Here is a 21,788-nt window from a genome sequence, read left to right on the forward strand (position 1 = left end):
AACTAGCATGGAAACAGGCCCTTCGGCCCACTGAGTCCACGCCAACCAGCGGACCCGCACATCAACACTATCCTACACACACTAGTGACAATTTATAATTTTACCAAAGCCAATTAGCCTACAACCCTGTATGCCTTTGGAGTGTGGGAGGAAACCAGAGCTCCGGGAGAAAACCCACGCAGGTCATGGGGAGAAAGTACAAATTCTGTATAGACAGCAACCGTAGTCAGGATCGAACCTGGGTTTCTAGCGCTGTAAGGCTGTAATTCTATCGCCTGGCCACCGTGTCGCCCTTCCTTTCAACTTTGTTCAGGATCCATGATCTTTATTCAGGAAAAATAATCTCATCAGTTTTTGAATACAGAAATACAGAATACCGAAAATGAGAGAGTTAAATCATGAGAAATACTTTAAATATTTGAATAGAGAGTTGCAATTTGTTGGCATTCCAACAGAGGGGTGCAATCCACTGTAAATGGGTCTTTTCTGTTTTGGAAGTGATGTGATGGTCTTTTCTGATATCAACAAACCAGCCCGATACAGTTCCACATTCTCCAGCAAGAGGCTTGATAACACAGTCATCTTATTCACGGATGCAACCAGAAAATAATTTAGCCTCTTTTATCCTCTTTTATCTTAGCATTGCCTATCAGCGGGAGTGTGTTTCAGTTGAAGCCTAGTTTGACATTGATATATTTTGTTATTTTGTTAGTTTATTTCAGAAGTGTTATTCACTCAATTTCTAATTTGGAAAGGAAGAAAAATAGTTGTTGAATTTCTCAAATAATGAAAATGAATGACCAATGGCAGTCACAGTTGCGAACAGAGAGATGGTCTATATCAGAACAGATGTGCTTGAATATGACAATTCTTTGAGTTTGAGAAATTGCAGTTGACCGAGTACATGATATGGCTGCTGTTAAACTGCTGCCTGCAGAGTTTGCATGTGTAACAGTTGAAGGACTTTTTTACTGATGCCACAGTAGGAATATATTCATAAATCTAGGAAACTTGCTATATAAAACTTCTCTCCTTTCCATATTCACCTTCCCTCTGTCTAGACTAAATAAACTTTACTAGAAGCAGTAGGTCATGAAATAGGCTCATCCCTCAACATCACATTCCTGGCACCATGTGATCGAAATTGATAGTATAAAAATCAATTGATTCAAGTAGGTGATAAATCACAATTGTGGATAAATGGGTATTTTGACTCAGCTGGTCAGGCAGCATCTCTGGAGAAAAGGAAAAGGTGATGATTTGGGTTGAAACCCTTCTTCACACTGAAGAAGGGTTTCGACCTGAAACATCACCGATTCCTTTTCTCCAGAGATGCTGCCTGACCCATGAGTTACTCCAGCATTTTGTGTCTATCTTCAATATAAACCAGCATCTGCAGTTCCTTCCTACACAGAATGGGTATTTTGATTTTTTTTTAAAATTGTTCCTGGGTTTTTGATTACACATCTGTGACCGCAGATTTTTATGTTTCGTAAATTATATAAACATCCTAGATTAGTCATATGATTGACGATTTGCAGAGACATTAGAAACTGGTAGCATTTGATTCCCATTGGTTAATATTTCATCAATGTTGGCTGCACTTATCATTAGTTCCTCATATTTAAGTAAGAAATGTTCATTTAAAAAAAAAACAGAAGCAGGCAACTGACTAGCTTAGATGGGGCATCTTGGTCGACATGGACAAATTGGGCCAAGGGCTTGTTTCTGTGCTGTACGACTCTATGACTTGCAATTTATAGTGACTTGATGCAAATTATATAGAATTCTACATTGGTGATTTATTATACATCTTTTTATGGAATTTAAAATAATAATGCAAAGAAAATCTCCTTTTAATATATGGGTTTCATGCTAAATCCTGTTTGACTTCCTTTAAAGGTCGATAATCTTATAATGGAAAATAAGAAACTAATAGTAGAATTTGATGGTGAACGAAGAGTGTCATCCAAGCTACGAGAAGCATTCAAGCCCAAACAAGACGAACTTTTACATTTAAAAGAAGAAATTGATAAACTAAGATTCAGGATCCACGAAGTACAAATGAACCCAGTAAGCATGTTGCATTTTCAAGGTTTCAAGGTCACGTTATTGTCACATGTGCCAATTAAGGTACAGTGAAATTTGATTTATCATACAGCCATACTAAGTGAAAAGCAACAAGACACACAACCACATAAAAGTTAACATAAACATCCTTCACAGCAGATTCCACATTCCTCACTGTGATGGAAGGCAATAAAATTCAAACTTCTTCCTCTTGTTGTCCCGCGGTCGGGCAGTCAAACCATCCGCAGTCAGGGCAATCAAACCCCCCGCAGCCGAAGATCGAAGCCCCCGTCGAGGTGATCGAAGCTCCCGCGCGGGACGGTTGAAACTCTCTCCGCGGCATGGAGCTCCCGAGTCGGCCTCTTCTTACCAGAGACTGCAGCCTTCACGATGTTAAAGTCCATAGGCCCCGTGGTTGGAACTTTGATCCCCGGCAAAGGGGCCGCAAGCTCCACGATGTTAAAGTCCCGCGGCTTGGAGCGCCGGGTCGGTCTCCAGGAAAGGCCGCCAACATGATGTTAAGCAGCAGTGGGGACGGAGATACGATATGAAACAAATCGCTTCTCCGTCGAGGTAAGAGATTGAAAAAAAGTTTTCCCCAGTCCCCTCCCACCCCCCCCCCCCCCCCACCTCCACATAAAACAAACCAAGAAACACTAAAACAAACTTTTTAACACATACTAAAAGTTAAAAAAAGAAGAAAGGACAAGACAGACTGTTGGGGAGGCAGCCACTGCATTTTGTTTGTGTACATATATATCTACACAGATTTTTTTTGTTCATTCATTTATTCATTCAACACCTTATTGTTTAGCACTATCAGCACTCTGAATTCTGCATTTGAAATTAATTTCTTATGACGTACGTGCTATGTTTTGTGCTATGATTTGGTATGGCACTCAGATTACAAGGGGATAATATACCATCAAGATTTTCAACCTGAGATGTTAACACTAAGATGCTGTCTGTCCTACTGAGCAGTTTCAACATTTTCTCTTTTTATTTTAGATTCCCAACATAAGTTCATAAGTTTATGTTATAGGAGCAGAATTGGGCCACTTGGCCCATCAAGTCTACTCTGCTATTCAATCATGGCTGATCTATCTTTCTCTCTTCACCCCATTCTTCTGCCTTCTCCCATAACCCCTGACACCCGTGCTAATCAAAATATCTCTGGAATTTAGTTTCTTCACACTACGTTATGTGTTTATCACTAACAACTAATTAATGGGTGGCATAGTGGCACAGCTGATGAAGCTGCTGCCTTAGTGCCAGAGACCCGGGTTTGATCCTGAGTCTGGGTGTTATCTGCACGGAGTTTGCACGCTCACCCAGTGATCGCGTGGGTTTCTTCCAGGTGTTCCGGTCTCCCCCCACATGCCAAAGGGTTTGTAAGTTAATTGGCCTCTGTAAAATTGCCCCCAGTGTGTAGGGAGTCATTGTGAAAGTGGGTTAATATAGAACTAATATGAATGGGTGATCAGTGGTCGGCACTTTGTGTCCTTTTTTGAAGGTTTCCTATATTTTTCACTCAAATTCTCTGTCATAATTTGAAATTTTCTTTTATGTCACCAAACACTGTATCATCGCCAAGATATAAATGTTTGCTTTCTGATAAATTAGATCACAGATATCCAATAATTTAATCTAATTGAGGACAGAAAAGCACTAGAAAATTATGAACACATAGAATCATCAATAAAGTTTGTGACTTTGCAATGTTGTCACTGTTGTAGCATTTACCATTAAAATGGCACTTCTATTTTGCCTATTACTGGAGGAGCTTGCTTTTCAGCACCACACTTTGAAATAAATGTTTGGGGGAAAATAACTTGTTTACTTTTGCTTTTCACATACATTTCTGAAGATGTTCTTTTAAAAAAAATAGGTGACAATAGATATCTTGGAACAGGATCGTGTGGAAGCCTTGGAGGAAAGTCAAGATCTAATGAAAGAAATGAATTCACTGCGCTTGGAACTAGATACAGCTGAACGACTAAGGAATGAGGTGAGCACGTGTACTTCAGACTTTGTAAATAGACTTTGTTTGAAGGGGTCATTAGAAAACTGGAAAGCAGCAGATTTAAAATTAACATCTTCAACATCTAGTCATAGTTTTTTCCATTACAAGCAATGTCCCTGCCTACTTTGAACACATACATGTATACGTACACTGGGCTTGACTTTAATCCTATTCCACCCGTCTCATGTGGTGAGAATGATGTGCACAAAGGGCTTGGATCAGGCTGAGTGCTATTACTCACCTCTGATCCCATCAATCTGGTGGTTTGAAACTGGCCAAGGATTCTCCTGTAGATATAAAAGACCTGAATATAAGTTTAAAAACGACAACTTGGTGAGTTCATTGCAGCCACAATGTGGTTTCATCTCTTGGATATTTGTGTCTGAGAACTTTTCCAATTTTCCCAGGAGCCGCTGACAATTTATTAGGTTTGCCAAGATTTGTCGACTTGGGCATGATCTCCAAGTAAAAACCACATCTCCCCATTTTCCATGGACATTCCCTCAGTAGGGTATGTTGTAAATAATCAGTAAACTTCATAATGATGCCCTTTATACTTGTCTAAATTGTTGAAGTCTAGCAGAAAAAGCAAGAGACCTCACTAAAAATAGCCATCCTGTCACTAAAACATCCTTTGCTTTCTGGCACAGAAGCAATTTTGGATACTTTCTCCTCGATAGACCTTATATTTTGTTGACCAGTCCGTCATTTGAAACCTTGGTAAATGACATGCTAAAATCTATGTAGATTACATTAAGTGCACTCCCTTACTCAACCCACTTTGATACCTTCTCCATTAAGGCAACGACATTAACTATCTTCACAAATTCATGCTCTCCGTCCTTGAATAAAATATGCCTTTCCAAATGATAATTAATGCAAACCCTCGGAATCTGTTCCACTATTTTTCGATCATCAATCGGCAGCAATTATTTGATCCTTTCCAAACAACATCAACCTTCCAGTCTCTCAGTATCATATATGTGGCCGAAGAAGATGATTCAATATCAATGGTCAAAACTCGTGTCTGGGAAACACTCTATCCATGCCTAGTAATTTTATCTGATTCTGGAGATTTGAGATCTCTTCCAATTTTTATCATACCTAATATTTTGCACATTTTCTCCTTTAGTTCAATGTGTATCTTCAACCCTATTGTGAAGACATATGTGAACATGCATTTGAACCCTAACTTGATTGGCATCTATCCATGTAGATGTTTTTTGCCCCACACATTCATTCATGAAAACTGTACAGTGATGAGAACTTAACACAAAAGCAAAAGAAAAGTTGTTATTTGTCAGCAGCAGAAAGGACTATAACTGGAAATCATTAGAGTCAATGTCAAGTGAAAATAATGATCTCTTTAAAGTAAAATTAAAGAGCAATAGTTTATAAGAAGGTAATATTTCCAAATAAATGGGGATGCGGGAAGGGGGGTGAAACAGTGGAAAAATGAACAAAAGATGAAAATGCTGAAAATCACATTAAACCAGAAATTGAAAGACTACAAAGCATCTGGAAAGAAGAAAAACAAATTAAATATTTATATACGTTCCTCTCTTTACAGTTGCCAACAAGATTTCATTGTATTTCTACCAATTTTCATATCTATTTCAGAATGAAGATTTCCTGCAGTTAATATTTCTGATGAAATGATGAATAAAATGCTTTAAGAGACATGAAGAAATCATAATGAAAACATTTATGTGCTGCACATGTCTCGACAGTACATCCTTATCCCTGATCTTAAAATTAAACTTGTCTTTGCTGAGGATTTATTCAGTTAATGAAACTGAGAGTATCACATGAATAGTTTTCAGATTTCAGATTGGAAACAAATTATTCTGAAAATGGCAAAAAAAATCAAATTCAGCAAAGGAACTGACTAATAAAGGAAATTTACCACGTTTGTTCACATTTATAGAACTGTAAAGTAGAAAGATGTTCCAAGGTCACTTACATTCTCCATACTCCACAGTTTGACTATTTTCTACTGACTCCATTTAGATCTTGTCCAGCTTTGATTTACCAACTTCACGCTCCCAAATTATATTTCATCTTGTGTCCTCTAGACTCAACCTTTGGCTCTCTGAAATCTGCATTAATATAAAAATACTCAAACTGGTTTACTTTCTTCTATCTGCCAGTATTTGGATGAAAAGGAAAATATGTTAATGGAATGCACCACCCTGAAGATTGACTGCGATATGTACAAGGACAAAATAAGCTCACTCCAGTCACAAGTCTTAGAACTACAGAAGGAGCGTGATGAGGTTAGTGTAATTAAATCTGACATCACCTATCCTGTAATGTCCAGGTTCTGGAACAACTTTTTCCCAACAGCCATCAGGCTATTGAACACTACAAACTCCAACTAAACTCTGACTACAAACTGCTTGGGTTGCACTAGGTACTTCAAGCTTTGTTTTTGTTTTTTGCACTATACATATTTTTAATTTATTGAACTTCTTTTTGTTGTTTATTGCTGTATCTACTGAGTACTATGTTTACATATGTGTTGTGCTGCTGAAAGTAAGAATTTAATTATTATGTTTCGGGACCGATGACAATAAGACAGTCTCGACTCTTGACTTGACCAATGAAGAGGCAAATGGCCAAATGTCAGATTTGAGGCCTTCCATTATTAGCAGATTATACAGTTTATTTTCAATTTTCAATGGATAGATTTTTGTGAAATGTATTCAGGGTTGGAGGGAGGCAGATCATGGAAAAGTCAAAATGACTAGATTAATTAAATATGCAACTCCTTTTATTAAGTTCCAACTTCAGTCTTTGGGCAAATCAAATCGAAACGTAATCCTGGAGACACAAGAGACTCCAAATGTTGTAATATTGAGCTAAAAACATGCGAGAGGAACTCAGCAAGTCAGATGATGCTTTGGGTCGGGACCCATCTTCAGACTGATTGGGTAGGGGAGAAAAGTGGCAAAAGAGAGATAGGGATGGGGCAAAGGTGAAAGTATTTGGCAGATGGGTGAAGATAGTGACAATGGATTTAGTTGGAAGGGAGCATGGGGAGGGAAAGGAGGGGGGTGATGAAATGGAAATAGGGAACTCGGTGATGGGAGGGGTGGGAGAAGAGCATGGGGAGGAAAGGAAAGGAACAGGGTGACAGAAGTGGTGGGAGCATGAACATAGGAGGGAGTTTGGTGGGTAGGAGGAGAAGAGAATCGGCGCAGAGGGATAATGCCTGAAATTGAAGAATTTAATGTTTAATTGTGTAGAATGTCTGAAGAAAGGTCCCGACCTGAAACATCACCCATCATTTTTCTCCAGAGATGCTACCGACTGAGGTACTCCATTCCTTTGTGTCTATCTTCAATGTTCATATTGTTGGGTTTAACGAGAAATTCCTAATATAATCTTGCGTTCACTTGTGCACTTTTGCTCCAGATTCCAGCATCTGCAGTATCTTATGCCTCCATTATTGGAATGTGGTTGGGATCAAGAATTCTGTCTTCTGTTTCTTTTTTTGTCCATTCCTTGGAATATTTAAATAGGCGTAATTGTGATTACCCAACTCAACGTGGCCGAAAGATAACCATGAAAACAATGTTAGACACAAAGGGCTGGTGTAACTCAGCGGGTCAGGCAGCATCTCTGGAGAAAAAGGATGTGGCTTGTTTCAGGGCAGGACTTCAGACCAAAACAATGTGATGTATTAAGTCAATTTCATCAACAGCACCAGTGTAGAAAAGGTATAGAAATTTATGGTCAAACTGTATGATATTTTTAATGAAAATTCATTAAAATTCATTCATATTTTCCACAGGCTTACGGGGCTAGGGATGAAGCCCAAATACACTTTAGCAAAATGATCACAGACAAGGATTTATGTCGTCGGCAAGTAATCGAACTTCAGGACACGTGTCGTCAGCTGAATAAGGAAATGCTACAGTTAAAATCAAACAAGGAGAAGCAGGAGGTAGGGTAATTTCCCAGCCACCTGCCGTGCTCAGCGTGCCAGTATCACACAGTGGGATTTGAATTCATGCCGTCTGTCTGAAGCTGAGGCTCAAAACTAGAGAATGAGACAAGAGTAAAATCCCTTTTTGCAGGTGGCAGCGTATCCTTCACATTATGTCGGCACTATTTGCCATCTCCACAGGCCTTGGATCCCTGAGGCCTTGAAAAAATGAGGCCTCTTTGTAAGACAGAGCTGTGGAATAAATGCAGCTTGTAACAGATAACAAAGATCCTCAATGCCCAGCAGGATATTATTGCAGGCAGTCGCTAGATCAATACAGAAACCTAGATCAACACCGGAACCTGGAGCGTTATTAATTATTAATCAATTTCAAATATTATTGGTATGCTCATTTATTATTGCAGTGGATAATGAAGGATTTTGCATTTGATATATTCACTCAGGCCGGTTGTGCAGCTTTACACAACACACAGCATTTTAAATAAAAGACACCAACAATGAAGTTCACGGCTCCAAGTCTTAGTTTCGTTTATTATTGTCAATTGTACCGAGGTACAGCGGAAAGCTTTTGGTTGCCTGCTATCCAGTAAAAGAAAAGACTATATATGAACGCAATCAAACCGTGCACAGATAAAGTATAAAGGTTATTAATTAGTCATTGGTTTATTGTCAGGTACAGTGAAAAGCTTTTGCTGCCTGCTAATCAGTCTGGGGAAAGACAATACATGATTACAATCGACCCATCCACAGTGTACAGATGCATGATAAAGGGAATGACGTGAATAACGCTTAGTGCAAGATAAAGTCCAGTAAAGTCCGATCAAAGATAGTCTGAACATATGAACGTATTGCAACGTCAGACATATTTAAGGCATAGAGAAAAATGGCAATACGAAAGTTACAGACAGGTGGAAGAAACACTGCTTCTTCATTAGAATCAGAACCAAAGGAGGGTGGAATGAATATTTAAAACATGAAAATGCCAGGTATGTAAATGTGATTATGTTCCTGTGCAACCCATATAAATATGCTTGCCTTATTAAATGTATTCTCACAATAACTTTCCTTAAACAATAACGTTTAGTGCAAGATAAAGTCCAGTAAAGTCCGATCAAAGGTAGTCCGAGGGTCTCCAATCAGAGGTACAACATACAGTGCAACATTTAGTCTTCATGGTAAACCTGGATTATTGGATGATATTCTGAAAAGAAAGAACTTTTGAATTCAATGTACTTCAATTTCCCTTACTTTACTCCCTGCCAGAAACTGACAGCAGACAACAAAACCCCACAACGTGAAAAACCCAAACTGAAGCGCCTGCAAGCCGTGAATCTGAGGACCGTCAGCTGTGATAGTGAGGACAGCAGCAGCAGCCAGAGTGAGGTAAGGCAGTGACTCTCTCATAACCTGCACTCCCAGGAACGTCTGTACACAGAGGGGCGTAATAATGCCTTGTATCATGAACACAGAAACAGGTCATTCAGTGCAACACGGGCGACATAATGGTACAGCCGGTATAGCTGTTGCCTCACAGTACCAGAGTCCCAGGTTCAATCCTGACCTTGGGTGTAGGCTGTGTGGAGTTTGCACATTCTCCATGTGACCATGTGGGTTTCCTTCGGTTGCTCTGGTTTCATCCCACGTCCCAAAGATGTGCGGGTTTGTAAGTTAATTGGCCGCTTTAAATTGCGCCTAGTGTGTGGATCATGGATGCGAAAGTGAGGTAACATAGAACTGGTGTGAACGGGTGATCGATGGTCAATGCAGACTTGGAGGGCTGAAGGGAGCCTATTTCTAAGCTGTATCTCTAAACTAAGCTAAACCAAAGTAAACTAAAATAAATAAGTAAATAAACTAAACTAAACATTCGCTGCCATATTTATCGGCCACATGAATCCCATCCCTTATAAGATCACTTTATCCTTTTATCACATCTCTTCCTTTCTTCTTCACCGATTTATCTAATGTGCAATTTTTTGCATAAACAGCTGTCTCTCATGAACCATGGGAATTCTGAGAATGCTATTTTTAGGGGGGTTGCCCTTTACTAAACTATGAAGAATACATCTATTTATTATCTTTAAAGATGCTTAAAAAAATAATTTGCTTCGGATGGTAAAGGATTCTGCATTAATTGTTCTCAGTTAGGGCAGTCCTGGTGGATGACTACCTGCCACAATAATGTTGAATCAGGCTGATATTGCTGCTCCTATTTGGAATGAGGTGGCAAGTAGCCAGAAAATAATGTATCTGTGAACAACACAGAGCAGGCCAATCAATGGCTGAGTAGTTCATTATTTCTTATTTATAGTTCTATTCAAACTTAAAGAAAACTGAAAGCTGTGAGTCGCTGAGCAGTCTCAGATCTTCCTTCGTTGAGCCGCCCAGTCAGGAATCTATCTACAGACGCGTAAATGAAGATAACACGGAAAATTCATTCAGGTAAGATAGCACACTCGTGTGAATGCACATGCACGCATTTGCACCAGTGCACACATGCATGCATATACCAGCTCACACATGAGAAAACATTTCTTCACACAGAGAGTGGTGAGTCTGTGGAATTCTCTGCCACAGAAGGTAGTTGAGGCCAGTTCATTGGCTATATTTAAGAGGGAGTTAGGTGTGGCCCTTTTTGCTAAAGGGATCAGGGGGTATGGAGAGAAGGCAGGTACAGGCTACTGAGCTGGATGATCAGCCATGATCATATTGAATGGCGGTGCAGGCTCGAAGGGCCGAATGGCCTACTCCTGCACCTATTTTCTATGTTTCTATGTTTCTATGCACACATTCCTCCACACAGACGCACATTACTGGACACACATGCATGGACACATAAGTTCACACACATGCATGCACACAAATAGGCACACACACACACATAACACACACAGACACACACACACACACACAGAGTTAAGATTCAAAGACTCAAACAGGAAAAATGGTCCCTTAAGTAAATTATAAGAGTGTAAAGCTATTTTGGAACACTACTCCTGAAAAAACCCAGAAGCAAACAGAATACTGGAGGGAGAATCCTTTTATAATTGGGTAACATTGCTGTTCTATTTCTGTTTTTGCAGCAACATATATTTTAATGATGACGATGCTTTCACATCAGTAGGTGATAGCACTGGTACCGGCAGTTGCGGTGAAAATGTTCCTGATGTCAGTGAGTTTTCAATTTCTCATTCATGTTCTGGGTATAGCTGCAGGTATGACAGAAATCTTAACAACCTGATAATATGCAATAATTCAATGATTGAAGCTCTATCACATTAAAGACTGGCAATATAATTCCTAATACATTAAACTATTTCCAACACTCCTTATGCCCACGTTAGAATTTCCAATCAACCTTAAAGATCAGACTAAAGGCTCCATGCAATATTAGCTCCATGTCACGGGAGGGTTGCAAAAGTCCTTCAGAACAAGTTTTGATGAGGAGATTCCAACAGGAATCCTTGAACCAGACTGACATCCCCTTTCAAAGTCCGGAAGGCTTTGTATTGCCTAGTTTGGTAAATGACAGTTTGATAAAGATCATCGAAACTTGGTTGAACAAAGACTTTAATATGTAATATTGAGGGGCATCTGGTGCTCAATAATTTACATTACCAAGCCATCCAAACATCAGTCTATATTATGGGCAGGATACTCATCAGAAAATGAGAGCAATAAAATGCATTTATGGAGACAATTCAATTCCTCCCTGTCAATTATTTCTTTCATCTGTTCACCAAAGCTTGGCTGTGTGTAATACAATTTTCCATCCTGCCCTGCTTACTGTAGGCAAAGTACTTGCAGGTTCCATGGTCTCCAGAGATGCTGCTTGACCCACTGAGTTACTCCAGCACTTTATGTCTTTTCTTGTAAATTGGCATCTGCAGTTCTGAGTTTCTCCAATGTACTTGCAGGAATTGGAAGTAACTTTGAAAACAAAATGTATTCATCTTTTCCTTTTTCTTTCCTTGCTGTCAACACTGCATGGCATTCCAGTTTGCCAACTTTCTCCAGAGTCCCTGCTTACATTAATGTAAACTGTGTTAATTTTACAAGAACATTCCATTCCCTGACGATTTCTGAAATTGGGCTTTTTTGCTTCTTAATGATCTGTGAAGGACAGAGATGGGATGTAAATGAGAAAATGTCAGTGGATTAAAATATTGGTTGTGCGTGGATGATCTAAGTGTATGTCTGTGTCTGCGTTCTTTGTAATTTAGATGATGGCGTAGTATGAGGAGGAGTTTCTTTAGTCAGAGGGTGGTGAATCTGTGGAATTAATTGGAGGCCGTCAATGGATATTTTTAAAGCAGAATTTGATAGATTCTTGATTGGTACGGTTGTCAGGGGTTATGGGGAGAAGGCAGTAGAATGGGGTTGAGAAGGAAAGATAGATCAGCCATGATTGAATGGCGGAGTAGACTTGATGTGGTGAATAGCCTAATTCTGCTCCTATCGTCATGGCTATCCCTCGAGGTCGAGGATAATGGTCTACGTTCCGTTGCTTTTATGAACTCGCAGGTGGCTTATGTCCAATCCTGGCTTTGAAATTTCTTTGGCATTCAGGGCAGGTAATTCCAGATGTCAGATCGAGCTTTGGTTGTTCTGCCTCTCTTTCTGTTTACTTCTCTTTTCTTCTAATTCTGGCTTATGAATATGTAGCAATGGCTTTGAGTATCATCAGTAGAGAACGCCAGAGGTTTAGCAGTTTGAATTTCCCGTGCCAACAAAATCAGCTATTTGTGCTGAACTATTGTACAAGGCCTGAATATCACAGTCGGAGTATTTGGGTGTCTTTGTAGTATCGGAAATTACAAATCCTTTGGTTAACGAGTCCAAATTGTTTTCTTCTTAGAAGTTATGCTCCAAATATATGGCAAGTAAAATTGAGTTCTAACTAAATATGTCCATGGACACTGTCTGGCTGACAAAATCTTTCTAGCATTCCCTTTTTATTTGATGTAATTGGAGCAACTATTCCACAGGTCAGTCCAAGACACCCTGAGGAAGTTGCTTGGAGGAAGTAATGTGGGAGAAGATTGAGGAGCTGGTACTTGAGTAGTTGGTACCCGCTAGATCTATTTTTGCAATATATTTTAAAAGCTCCACAAAGACATACAGAACATCCTCCATGCTTTGCTTCCCTAAAATACTTGGTCTTTGGTTCCAACCTCCCTTCCATTGACTCCATTTAAACCTCACGCTCCCTCGGGAGCCACCAGCTTAATCAAGGACAGGCCTCACTCACTCACTTCTCCCCTCTCCCATTAGGCAAGAGGTATAGAAGGGCCCATCACCAACCCCTCTGCAAGCCCAAGCGTGAATAACTTCAGTTTTTTTAAATTTCCACTGTCCTGTCCTGTTTTAGATAGTGTTACATGTTGCATGATGGTGCTTCCTGATATCAAACCTCAATTTGACATTTACTAGTTTCTATATTCCTTTCCTTTGTAGTGAAGTTGAATATTGTTTTTAAAAAAAGTTCCAAATGTAACTCTTCCATCTTGCTGATGATATCTCATTTGTCTCTTGTTAATTATTTTCTGATTCACCACTTTAATATTGGCTTTATTCTTCTGACATAGATGGATGCGCCTTTTCTTGAGTTCTCCATTACTGCCGAATCTCATCTCTTTCATCCACATCCATGAAATGAATTGAGCAATTTTTCCTTTCTCTTCAAACTTATCCACGTTGAATTCAGGTGTATTTTTGGGGTCCTCTAAGTGTTTCGCTTACACTCCCTCAACCTCCCCTGTCTGGCACTCCAGCTCTCCTGCACAGATAAAGTGTCCACTTTTCAATGCAATTTATTGTTATATAAAGCATTTTATATTTTTGAGAGATAAAGTGCTTTGTAAGTAGAAACTCCTTTTAGTTTTAGTTTTGAGTTACAGCGTGGAAACAGGCCCTTCGGCTCACCCAGTCCGCGCCAACCAGCGATCCCCATACACTAGCACAACCCTACACATTAGGGACAACTTACGATTTTTACCAAAGCCAAATTAACCTACAAACCTGTAAATCTTTGGAGTGTGGGAGGAAGATTTTTGAGGATGTAACTAGGAAAATTGACAGGGGAGAGTCAGTGGATGTGGTGTACCTCGACTTTCAGAAAGCCTTCGACAAGGTCCCACATAGGAGATTAGTGGGCAAAATTAGAGCACATGGTATTGGGGGTAGGGTACTGACATGGATAGAAAATTGGTTGACAGACAGAAAGCAAAGAGTGGGGATAAATGGGTCCCTTTCGGAATGGCAGGCAGTGACCAGTGGGGTACCGCAAGGTTCGGTGCTGGGACCCCAGCTATTTACGATATACATTAATGACTTAGATGAAGGGATTAAAAGTACCATTAGCAAATTTGCAGATGATACTAAGCTGGGGGGTAGTGTGAATTGTGAGGAAGATGCAATAAGGCTGCAGGGTGACTTGGACAGGTTGTGTGAGTGGGTGGATACATGGCAGATGCAGTTTAATGTAGATAAGTGTGAGGTTATTCACTTTGGAAGTAAGAATAGAAAGGCAGATTATTATCTGAATGGTGTCAAGTTAGGAAGAGGGGATGTTCAACGAGATCTGGGTGTCCTAGTGCATCAGTCACTGAAAGGAAGCATGCAGGTACAGCAGGCAGTGAAGAAAGCCAATGGAATGTTGGCCTTCGTAACAAGAGGAGTTGAGTATAGGAGCAAAGAGGTCCTTCTACAGTTGTACCGGGCCCTGGTGAGACCGCACCTGGAGTACTGTGTGCAGTTTTGGTCTCCAAATTTGAGGAAGGATATTCTTGCTATTGAGGGCGTGCAGCGTAGGTTCACTAGGTTGATTCCCGGAATGGCGGGACTGTAGAAGGATGAGGGGGGATGAGGGGGGATCTTATTGAAACATATAAGATAATTAGGGGATTGGACACATTAGAGGCAGGAAACATGTTCCCAATTTTGGGGGAGTCCAGAACAAGGGGCCACAGTTTAAGAATAAGGGGTAGGCCATTTAGAACGGAGATGAGGAAGAACTTTTTCAGTCAGAGAGTGGTGAAGGTGTGGAATTCTCTGCCTCAGAAGGCAGTGGAGGCCAGTTCGTTGGATGCTTTCAAGAGAGAGCTGGATAGAGCTCTTAAGGATAGCGGAGTGAGGGGGTATGGGGAGAAGGCAGGAACGGGGTACTGATTGAGAGTGATCAGCCATGATCGCATTGAATGGCGGTGCTGGCTCGAAGGGCTGAATGGCCTACTCCTGCACCTATTGTCTATTGTCTATTGTCTATTGAATCCAGAGCATCCAGGGAAAGCCCACGCGGTCATGGGGAGAATGTACAAACTCCGTACACACAGCACCCGTAGTCAGGATCGAACCGTGGCCTCTGGCGCTATACGGCAGCAACTCTACCGCTGCGCCACTGTACATCCCTTAACATCATCTCTCATCTTCATCAATTTGCATTTTTGGATCCAACCATCATTAGGTACAGCATGAGCAGTTGGCAGCTCCACTCAGTACACCTCACCAGTCTGCTCATTAATTCTAACAAACTTCTCTTCCAAAGTCTCAAAGTGCTGAAGTAACTCAGCAGGCAGCATCCCTGGAGAATATGGATAGGCAACATTTTGGGTCGGGGCCCTTCTTCAGACTGTTCAGTCCCGACCCGAAACGTCACCTATCCATGTTCGCCAGAGATGCTGCCTGACCTGCTGAGTTACCCCAGCATTAGAAAACAAAGAAACATAAAAAATAGGTGCAGGGGGAGGCCATTTGGCCCTTCGAGCCAGCACTTTGTCTTTGTTTTGTAACCCAGCACCTGCAGTTCCTTGTTCCTACATTTTAACTGCTCCACTGCGAAGTCTCCTCAAGCTATGCTTACATTGAAGAAATTCATCTCCTCTCTCCGGCGGGTTCTGTGAGACCCTCTCTCTTAGTGCTCCCCCTCTGTGATTCCTGCTGCTCTCCTGCTGTAAGGCTAGCCACGCTAACCACGCTAGACTCACTAGCCACGTGTGTTTCCTCAACACTTGCGTCATCTTGTGCTTTGGGGCTTCCAGCTCCGGTTCCAGGCCTCCACATCTGGGCCCAGCCAGGATTTCAGGTATTTGCACTCGATCCACGATCAGTCAGAAGAATGGTCCCGACCCAAAACGTCACCTCTAGGGATGCTGCCTGACCCGCTAAGTAACTACAGCACTTTGTGCCTTTGTTTTATAAACCAGCATCTGTAGTCCCTTCTTTCAAAACCTTTCTTCCACGTTGTTGACCCACATTCAAGCTTTACTGTAGGCCTCTACAGAGTTAAGCTTGTTTAGCAAGTTTTCAAGAGGAAAGAATAAGAGAGGAACCCTCAGCATAAAGCCACATCCTTTCACATCGCAATGCATCTCTACAGTGGTCATATATTTATATATATTTCATAGCTCCAGATACCTTGTGTAATCTTGAGTGTGATGTTAAACTGCGATTTCCGATACACTCTGTCGTGCTTTGCAGCTAAATAGTAACTATTTCACTTTGATGTGGCCAATGTATCTTCAGGGTTAAAACTAGATGCAATTCAGTAGTCCAGTCAAAAACTGCAAAGAAAGCATTTACAGAGTGAATGACCACACTTTCTTAGAATGTAACTAAATTTGCAGAAATTCTGAACAGTTAAGTGTTTCTTGCAGCTGGGTAAATGTAAATGTAAAAATTGTCCCTAGTGGGTGTAGGATAGTGTTAATGTACGGGGATCGCTGGGCGGCACGGACTTGGTGGGCCGAAAAGGCCTGTTTCCGGCTGTATATATATGATATGATGATATGATGATATGATGATGATAGGGGAATGAGGGGTGATCTTATAGAGGTGGATAAAATCATGAGAGGAATAGATCAGGTAGATGCACAGAGTCCCTTGCCCAGAGTAGGTGAATCGAGGACCAGAGGACATAGATTTAAGGTATCAAGGTTTCAAGGTCAGTTTATTGTCATATGTACCGATTAAGATACAGTGAAATTCGAATTACCATACAGCCATACTAAAAAAAAGCAACAAGACACACAACTACATAAAAGTTAGCATAAACATCCACCGCAGCGGATTCCCCACATTCCTCACTGGGATGGAAAGCAATAAATTCCAATCTACTTCCTCTTTTATTCTCCCGTGGTCGGGGCAGTCGAACCATCTGCAGTTGGGGATTTAAGCTGAAGGGGAAAAGATTTAAGAGGAATCTGAGGTGTAACTTTTCAAACAAAGGGTGGTGGGTGTACGGGACAAGCTGCCAGAGGAGGTAGTTGAGGCAGGGACTGCCCCAACATTTAAGAAACAGTTAGACAGGTACATGGATAAGAAAGGTTTGGAGGGATATGGACCAAACATGGGCAGTTGGGACTAGTTTAGCTGGGACATGTTGGCTGGTGTGGGCAAGTTGGGCCAAGGGGCCTGTTTCCACACTGTATCACTCTATAACTAAGTAGTTAAGGATAAAGATAGTTTGTTAAGTTTGTGGCTCAATTTTACATTGGAGAATCTGAAGTAAAGCTGAAAGTACAATGCGATATAGTACTTCAACATTCGCATAAATCATATCTAAATTGTGTCAAATTCATTTCAGTACCAGTCAAACAACCTGAGTCATGCACTCAGAGAATACTATCCATGTTGGGATCCATTCCATCACCTGAGCAAGACCGGTAAAACTCATTTTTATTTGTTTACATATATATCCAATGTCTGTTTCAATTTTTTCCCCCCATCTGTTATTGAGACAAATGAAAAGTTTATGTTGTTGCAGAATCATAACAGCACTTATTAAGGAATGATCTTATAACTCTCAACTTCCCACACATCCCCTTTGCCCACTTCCATATTTCCTCCCCAATCCTCGTATGCTTTGAAATATTATTTTAACGCCCATTGTCAGAGAAATATTCTGCAAGATTTCTTCATTCTTAGAACAAAACAAAGGAGATGTGGTTGTATGTTCGGTAGTTTTGTGCTATGGACTTGTCCAGAAACTATCTGACTTTATATATTCCATCACTACCATATCATCCTCTGTGTATGGCCATGGTCCACCTTTCTACTCCCTAAACCAAGTAAATAATGGAATCAAGTCTACAGTAACATCTATTGTGCTGATACACTGTGGAATAACGTTATTAGTGGTTGTTTGTCTGTTTGGATACATTGGTACCATCTTCATCTTAACTAAATACGTCTAGATTTGAGGCACAATCTAGCCATATACATAAACAGAACTTTCCTACAACATACATCCATCTCCTTATATATTTAGTTTTGTTCTCCAACATAATTTGACTTTGAATGTTATTGAACATATCTTCGGCATATTATACCCTCTAAAATCTTGTTCTCATACAATCACCTTGTTATCAAAAGCAAAGGAGATCAACAGGAACATATCCCTAAAAAGGGTAATCAGAAAAACCATTTTCCTGTTCATTATCTAGTGCCTGTTCATCCCTGTTCATTTATCATAAAATATTACCAAGTGTTGCCCAGTTAACATTATCCGATACCACAGCATCTTTAGGAAGAAGCTTTACCCTCACTGTGAGAAACTGAAAATACCTGACAACAGTTCTGTATCTTGGATATTTCACCATACTTTTAAGAGCTTGTATGAATTTGCAACGTAAATTAAGAGGAAATTGAAGGAACGATGCAGAAATCTTCCACAGGCTTCAAATGTAATTCTTGGGCTTTCTGTGACTTTTTTCTCCACAGGCCTTTTCCCCCTAGAGCTCCGCAGGCAAGATCACTGAGCAGAATATCGTTGTTTGAGGTCGATGGAGATGGCATCCTGGATCAGATTGAAGTCATTGGCGGGAATGCGACGGGAATATTCATTCACAAAATTAAACCCGACTCTCCAGCTCACAACAGTGGCCTGGAACCAGGGTTTCGGATCATGATGGTAGGGTTTCAGACATGCTGCAACTTTTTTTTCTCTAGGTACACGGTTGTTGAAGCAACTTCAAAGCTTGAGAAGGCACATTCACAGAGGACTGGTATGATTGTAAAAAAAAATTACCCTCGAGTATTGAGGATAGTGTTAATGTGCGGAGATCGCTGTCAGCATGGACAGTGGGCAGAAGGGCCTGTTTCCGCGCTGTATCTCTAAACTAAACACTAAACTCAACAAAGCTACTGGGGCAAAGGCATGATATGAAATGCCACCGTAACAATGCACGTAGAGGATGTTGCTGGATAACAGCTGTCTGGTCAAGTAGCCTGTTAAAAAATCATAATTCAAGATGAGGTTCGAATAATGATTCCTTGGTTAGGTACCAGAGTGCAATCATTTCCCTCAGAACTTTCAAGGGGTCCTATTGGAGAGAAGTATGGAAAAATAAATTTAACCACCTCATATTTCTTGTGGTAACAGAGGTGGAAATTGATTCCCTGTTATTGCCTTACATTATAATTTCTGAATGCTCATTCATTTGATCCTTAAAATGCTCAATTGACAATATTTTATTTCATTTAGACAGTAAGTCATTTCAAGAGATTGCTGAGGTTGGAATCTAGAGCAAAAAAACAAACTGTTTGAAGAACTCAGCGGGTCATAAGATGCTGGGCACACTTGTTTGATTTTCCCACTTTTGTTACATTGCATTTACTCAGATTTATAACAGAATGCATATTCAGTAAATATTCAGTCTTGTGGGAAGCATATCCTCAGATTCTGGCAACCACAACCTTGGCAATAATATCTCAATCTGGGCTAACATTTCACCACTAATTTCCATCCTGCTCTTAAATTTACTTGGACCATCTCCGACATCTCACCATCTGGATCTCACCATCTCCATCACAGGAGACAGACTTGTGACCGACATCTACTACAAACCTACTGACTCCCATAGCCATCTAGACTACACTCCTTCCCACCCTGTTTCCTGTAAAAACTCTAACCCCTACTCCCAATTGCTCTGTCTACACCGCATCTGCGCCCAGGAAGAGGTGTTCCATACAAGGGCTTCGGAGATGTCCTCATTCTTTAGGAAATGGGGGTTCCCCTCTTGCATTATCAATGAGGCTCTCACTAGGGTCTCCACTATATCCCACAGCTCCGCTCTTGCTCCCTCTCCCCCTATTCGGAACAAGGACAGAGTCCCCCTTGTCCTCACCTTCCACCCCATCAGCCATCGCATCCAACATATTACCCTCCAACATTTCCGCCACCTCCAAAGGGATCCCACTACTGGCCACATCTTCCCATCTCCACCCCTTTCTGCTTTTTGCAGAGACCGTTCCCTCTGAAACTCCCTGATCCACTCGTTCCTTCCCACCTAAACAACCCCCTCCCCAGGTACTTTCCCCTGCAACCGCAGGAGATGCAACACCTGTCCCTTTACTCCCCCCCCCCCCCCCCCCCGACTCCATCCAAGGACCCAAACAGTCTTTCCAGGTGAGGCAGAGGTTCACCTGCACCTCCTCCAACCTCATCTACTGTATCCGTTGTTCCAGGTGTCAACTTCTCTACATCGGCAAGATCAAGCGCAGGCTCGGCGATCGTTTCGCTGAACACCTCTGCTCAGTCCGTCTTAACCAACCTGATTTCCCGGTGGCTCGGCACTTCAACTCCCCCTCACATTCCCAATCTGACCTCTCTGTCCTGGGCCTCCTCCATTGCCAGAGTAAGGCCCGGCGCAAATTGGAGGAACAGCATCTCATATTTCGCTTGGGTAGTGTACACCCCATCGGTATGAACATTGACTTCTCTAACTTCAGATAGTCCCTGCTTTCCTTCTCGATCCCCCCCCCCCTTCCCAGTTCTCCCACCAGTCTTCCTGTCTCTGACTACATCCTATCTTTGTCCCGCCCCCTCCCCTGACATCAGTCTGAAGAAGGGTCTCGACCTGAAACGTCACCCATTCCTTCTCTCCAGAGATGCTGCCTGACCCGCTGAGTTACTCCAGCATTTTGTGTCTCACTTCATTACAATATGTAGAAACAAAAGACTGTAGAAGGGTCCCGACCTAAAGCATCACCCATCCTTTTTTCCCCAGCGATGCTGTCTGACCCACTGAGTTACTCCGGCATTGTGTGTAAAACTTCATTACAATACGACCATTTTACTATTACATTTCAGCGAGAAGTATTTTGTTCTTCTATTTTCAGATTCTGTCTTATTTGCGATTTTTTATATAGGATCAGGTGTACAAATGTATTAATTAAGTGCAAATGCTGTAATGACATGAACTTTGTTTCTAGACTTATAATATAATGTAACCTGCAGGTGGAATTCAATGGCAGGGAGCAAACAAAGACCATACTGGAGGATGCCAGTTTAGAGGAGGCTATTTGGACCTTGAAAAAAATTAAAGGAATGTGTTGCTTGACCATTAGATGCAATAGTGAAGGTAAGCTACAGAACAACCAAAACAATATTCCATCATTCATCCAAAAAAAACAGTATTTTCCAATATTGTCAGCACGGTGGCGCAGCTGGTACAACCCTGACCTCGGGTGCTGACTGTGGGGTTTGCAACATTTTCCCTGTGACCGCATGGGTTTCCACTGGGTGCTCCAATTGCCTCCCACATCCCAAAGACGTGTGGGTTTGTAGGTTAATTGGCCACTGTAAATTGCCCCTGGTGTGTGAAGAGTGGATGAAGAATTGGGATAACATAGAACTAGTGTGAACGGGTGATCAAAGGTCAGTCTGGACTCGGTGGGCCGAAGGGCCTGTTTCCATGCTGTATCTAAATTAAACAAAATTAAAAATAACCTTGTAACCCATCA

At 41.2% G+C, this 21,788-nt stretch overlaps 1 protein-coding gene across 3 annotated transcripts in view; it reads left to right on the forward strand.

Annotated features, from left to right (window-relative positions):
- card14 (caspase recruitment domain family, member 14) overlaps window positions 1-21,788 on the forward strand; it is a 61,075-nt gene that overhangs the window by 21,775 nt on the left and 17,512 nt on the right. For all 3 annotated transcript variants that reach the window (XM_078401299.1, XM_078401300.1, XM_078401301.1), the window contains 10 exons: window positions 1,903-2,073; window positions 3,959-4,078; window positions 6,244-6,369; window positions 7,890-8,042; window positions 9,309-9,428; window positions 10,357-10,487; window positions 11,129-11,217; window positions 17,629-17,707; window positions 18,765-18,954; window positions 21,283-21,406. In XM_078401299.1, coding sequence (XP_078257425.1) covers window positions 1,903-2,073; window positions 3,959-4,078; window positions 6,244-6,369; window positions 7,890-8,042; window positions 9,309-9,428; window positions 10,357-10,487; window positions 11,129-11,217; window positions 17,629-17,707; window positions 18,765-18,954; window positions 21,283-21,406 — 1,303 coding nt within the window. The remainder of the gene's footprint in view (window positions 1-1,902; window positions 2,074-3,958; window positions 4,079-6,243; window positions 6,370-7,889; window positions 8,043-9,308; window positions 9,429-10,356; window positions 10,488-11,128; window positions 11,218-17,628; window positions 17,708-18,764; window positions 18,955-21,282; window positions 21,407-21,788) is intronic.

The sequence above is a fragment of the Rhinoraja longicauda genome, chromosome 6 (assembly GCF_053455715.1).
Source record: "Rhinoraja longicauda isolate Sanriku21f chromosome 6, sRhiLon1.1, whole genome shotgun sequence".
NCBI lineage: Eukaryota > Metazoa > Chordata > Chondrichthyes > Rajiformes > Arhynchobatidae > Rhinoraja > Rhinoraja longicauda.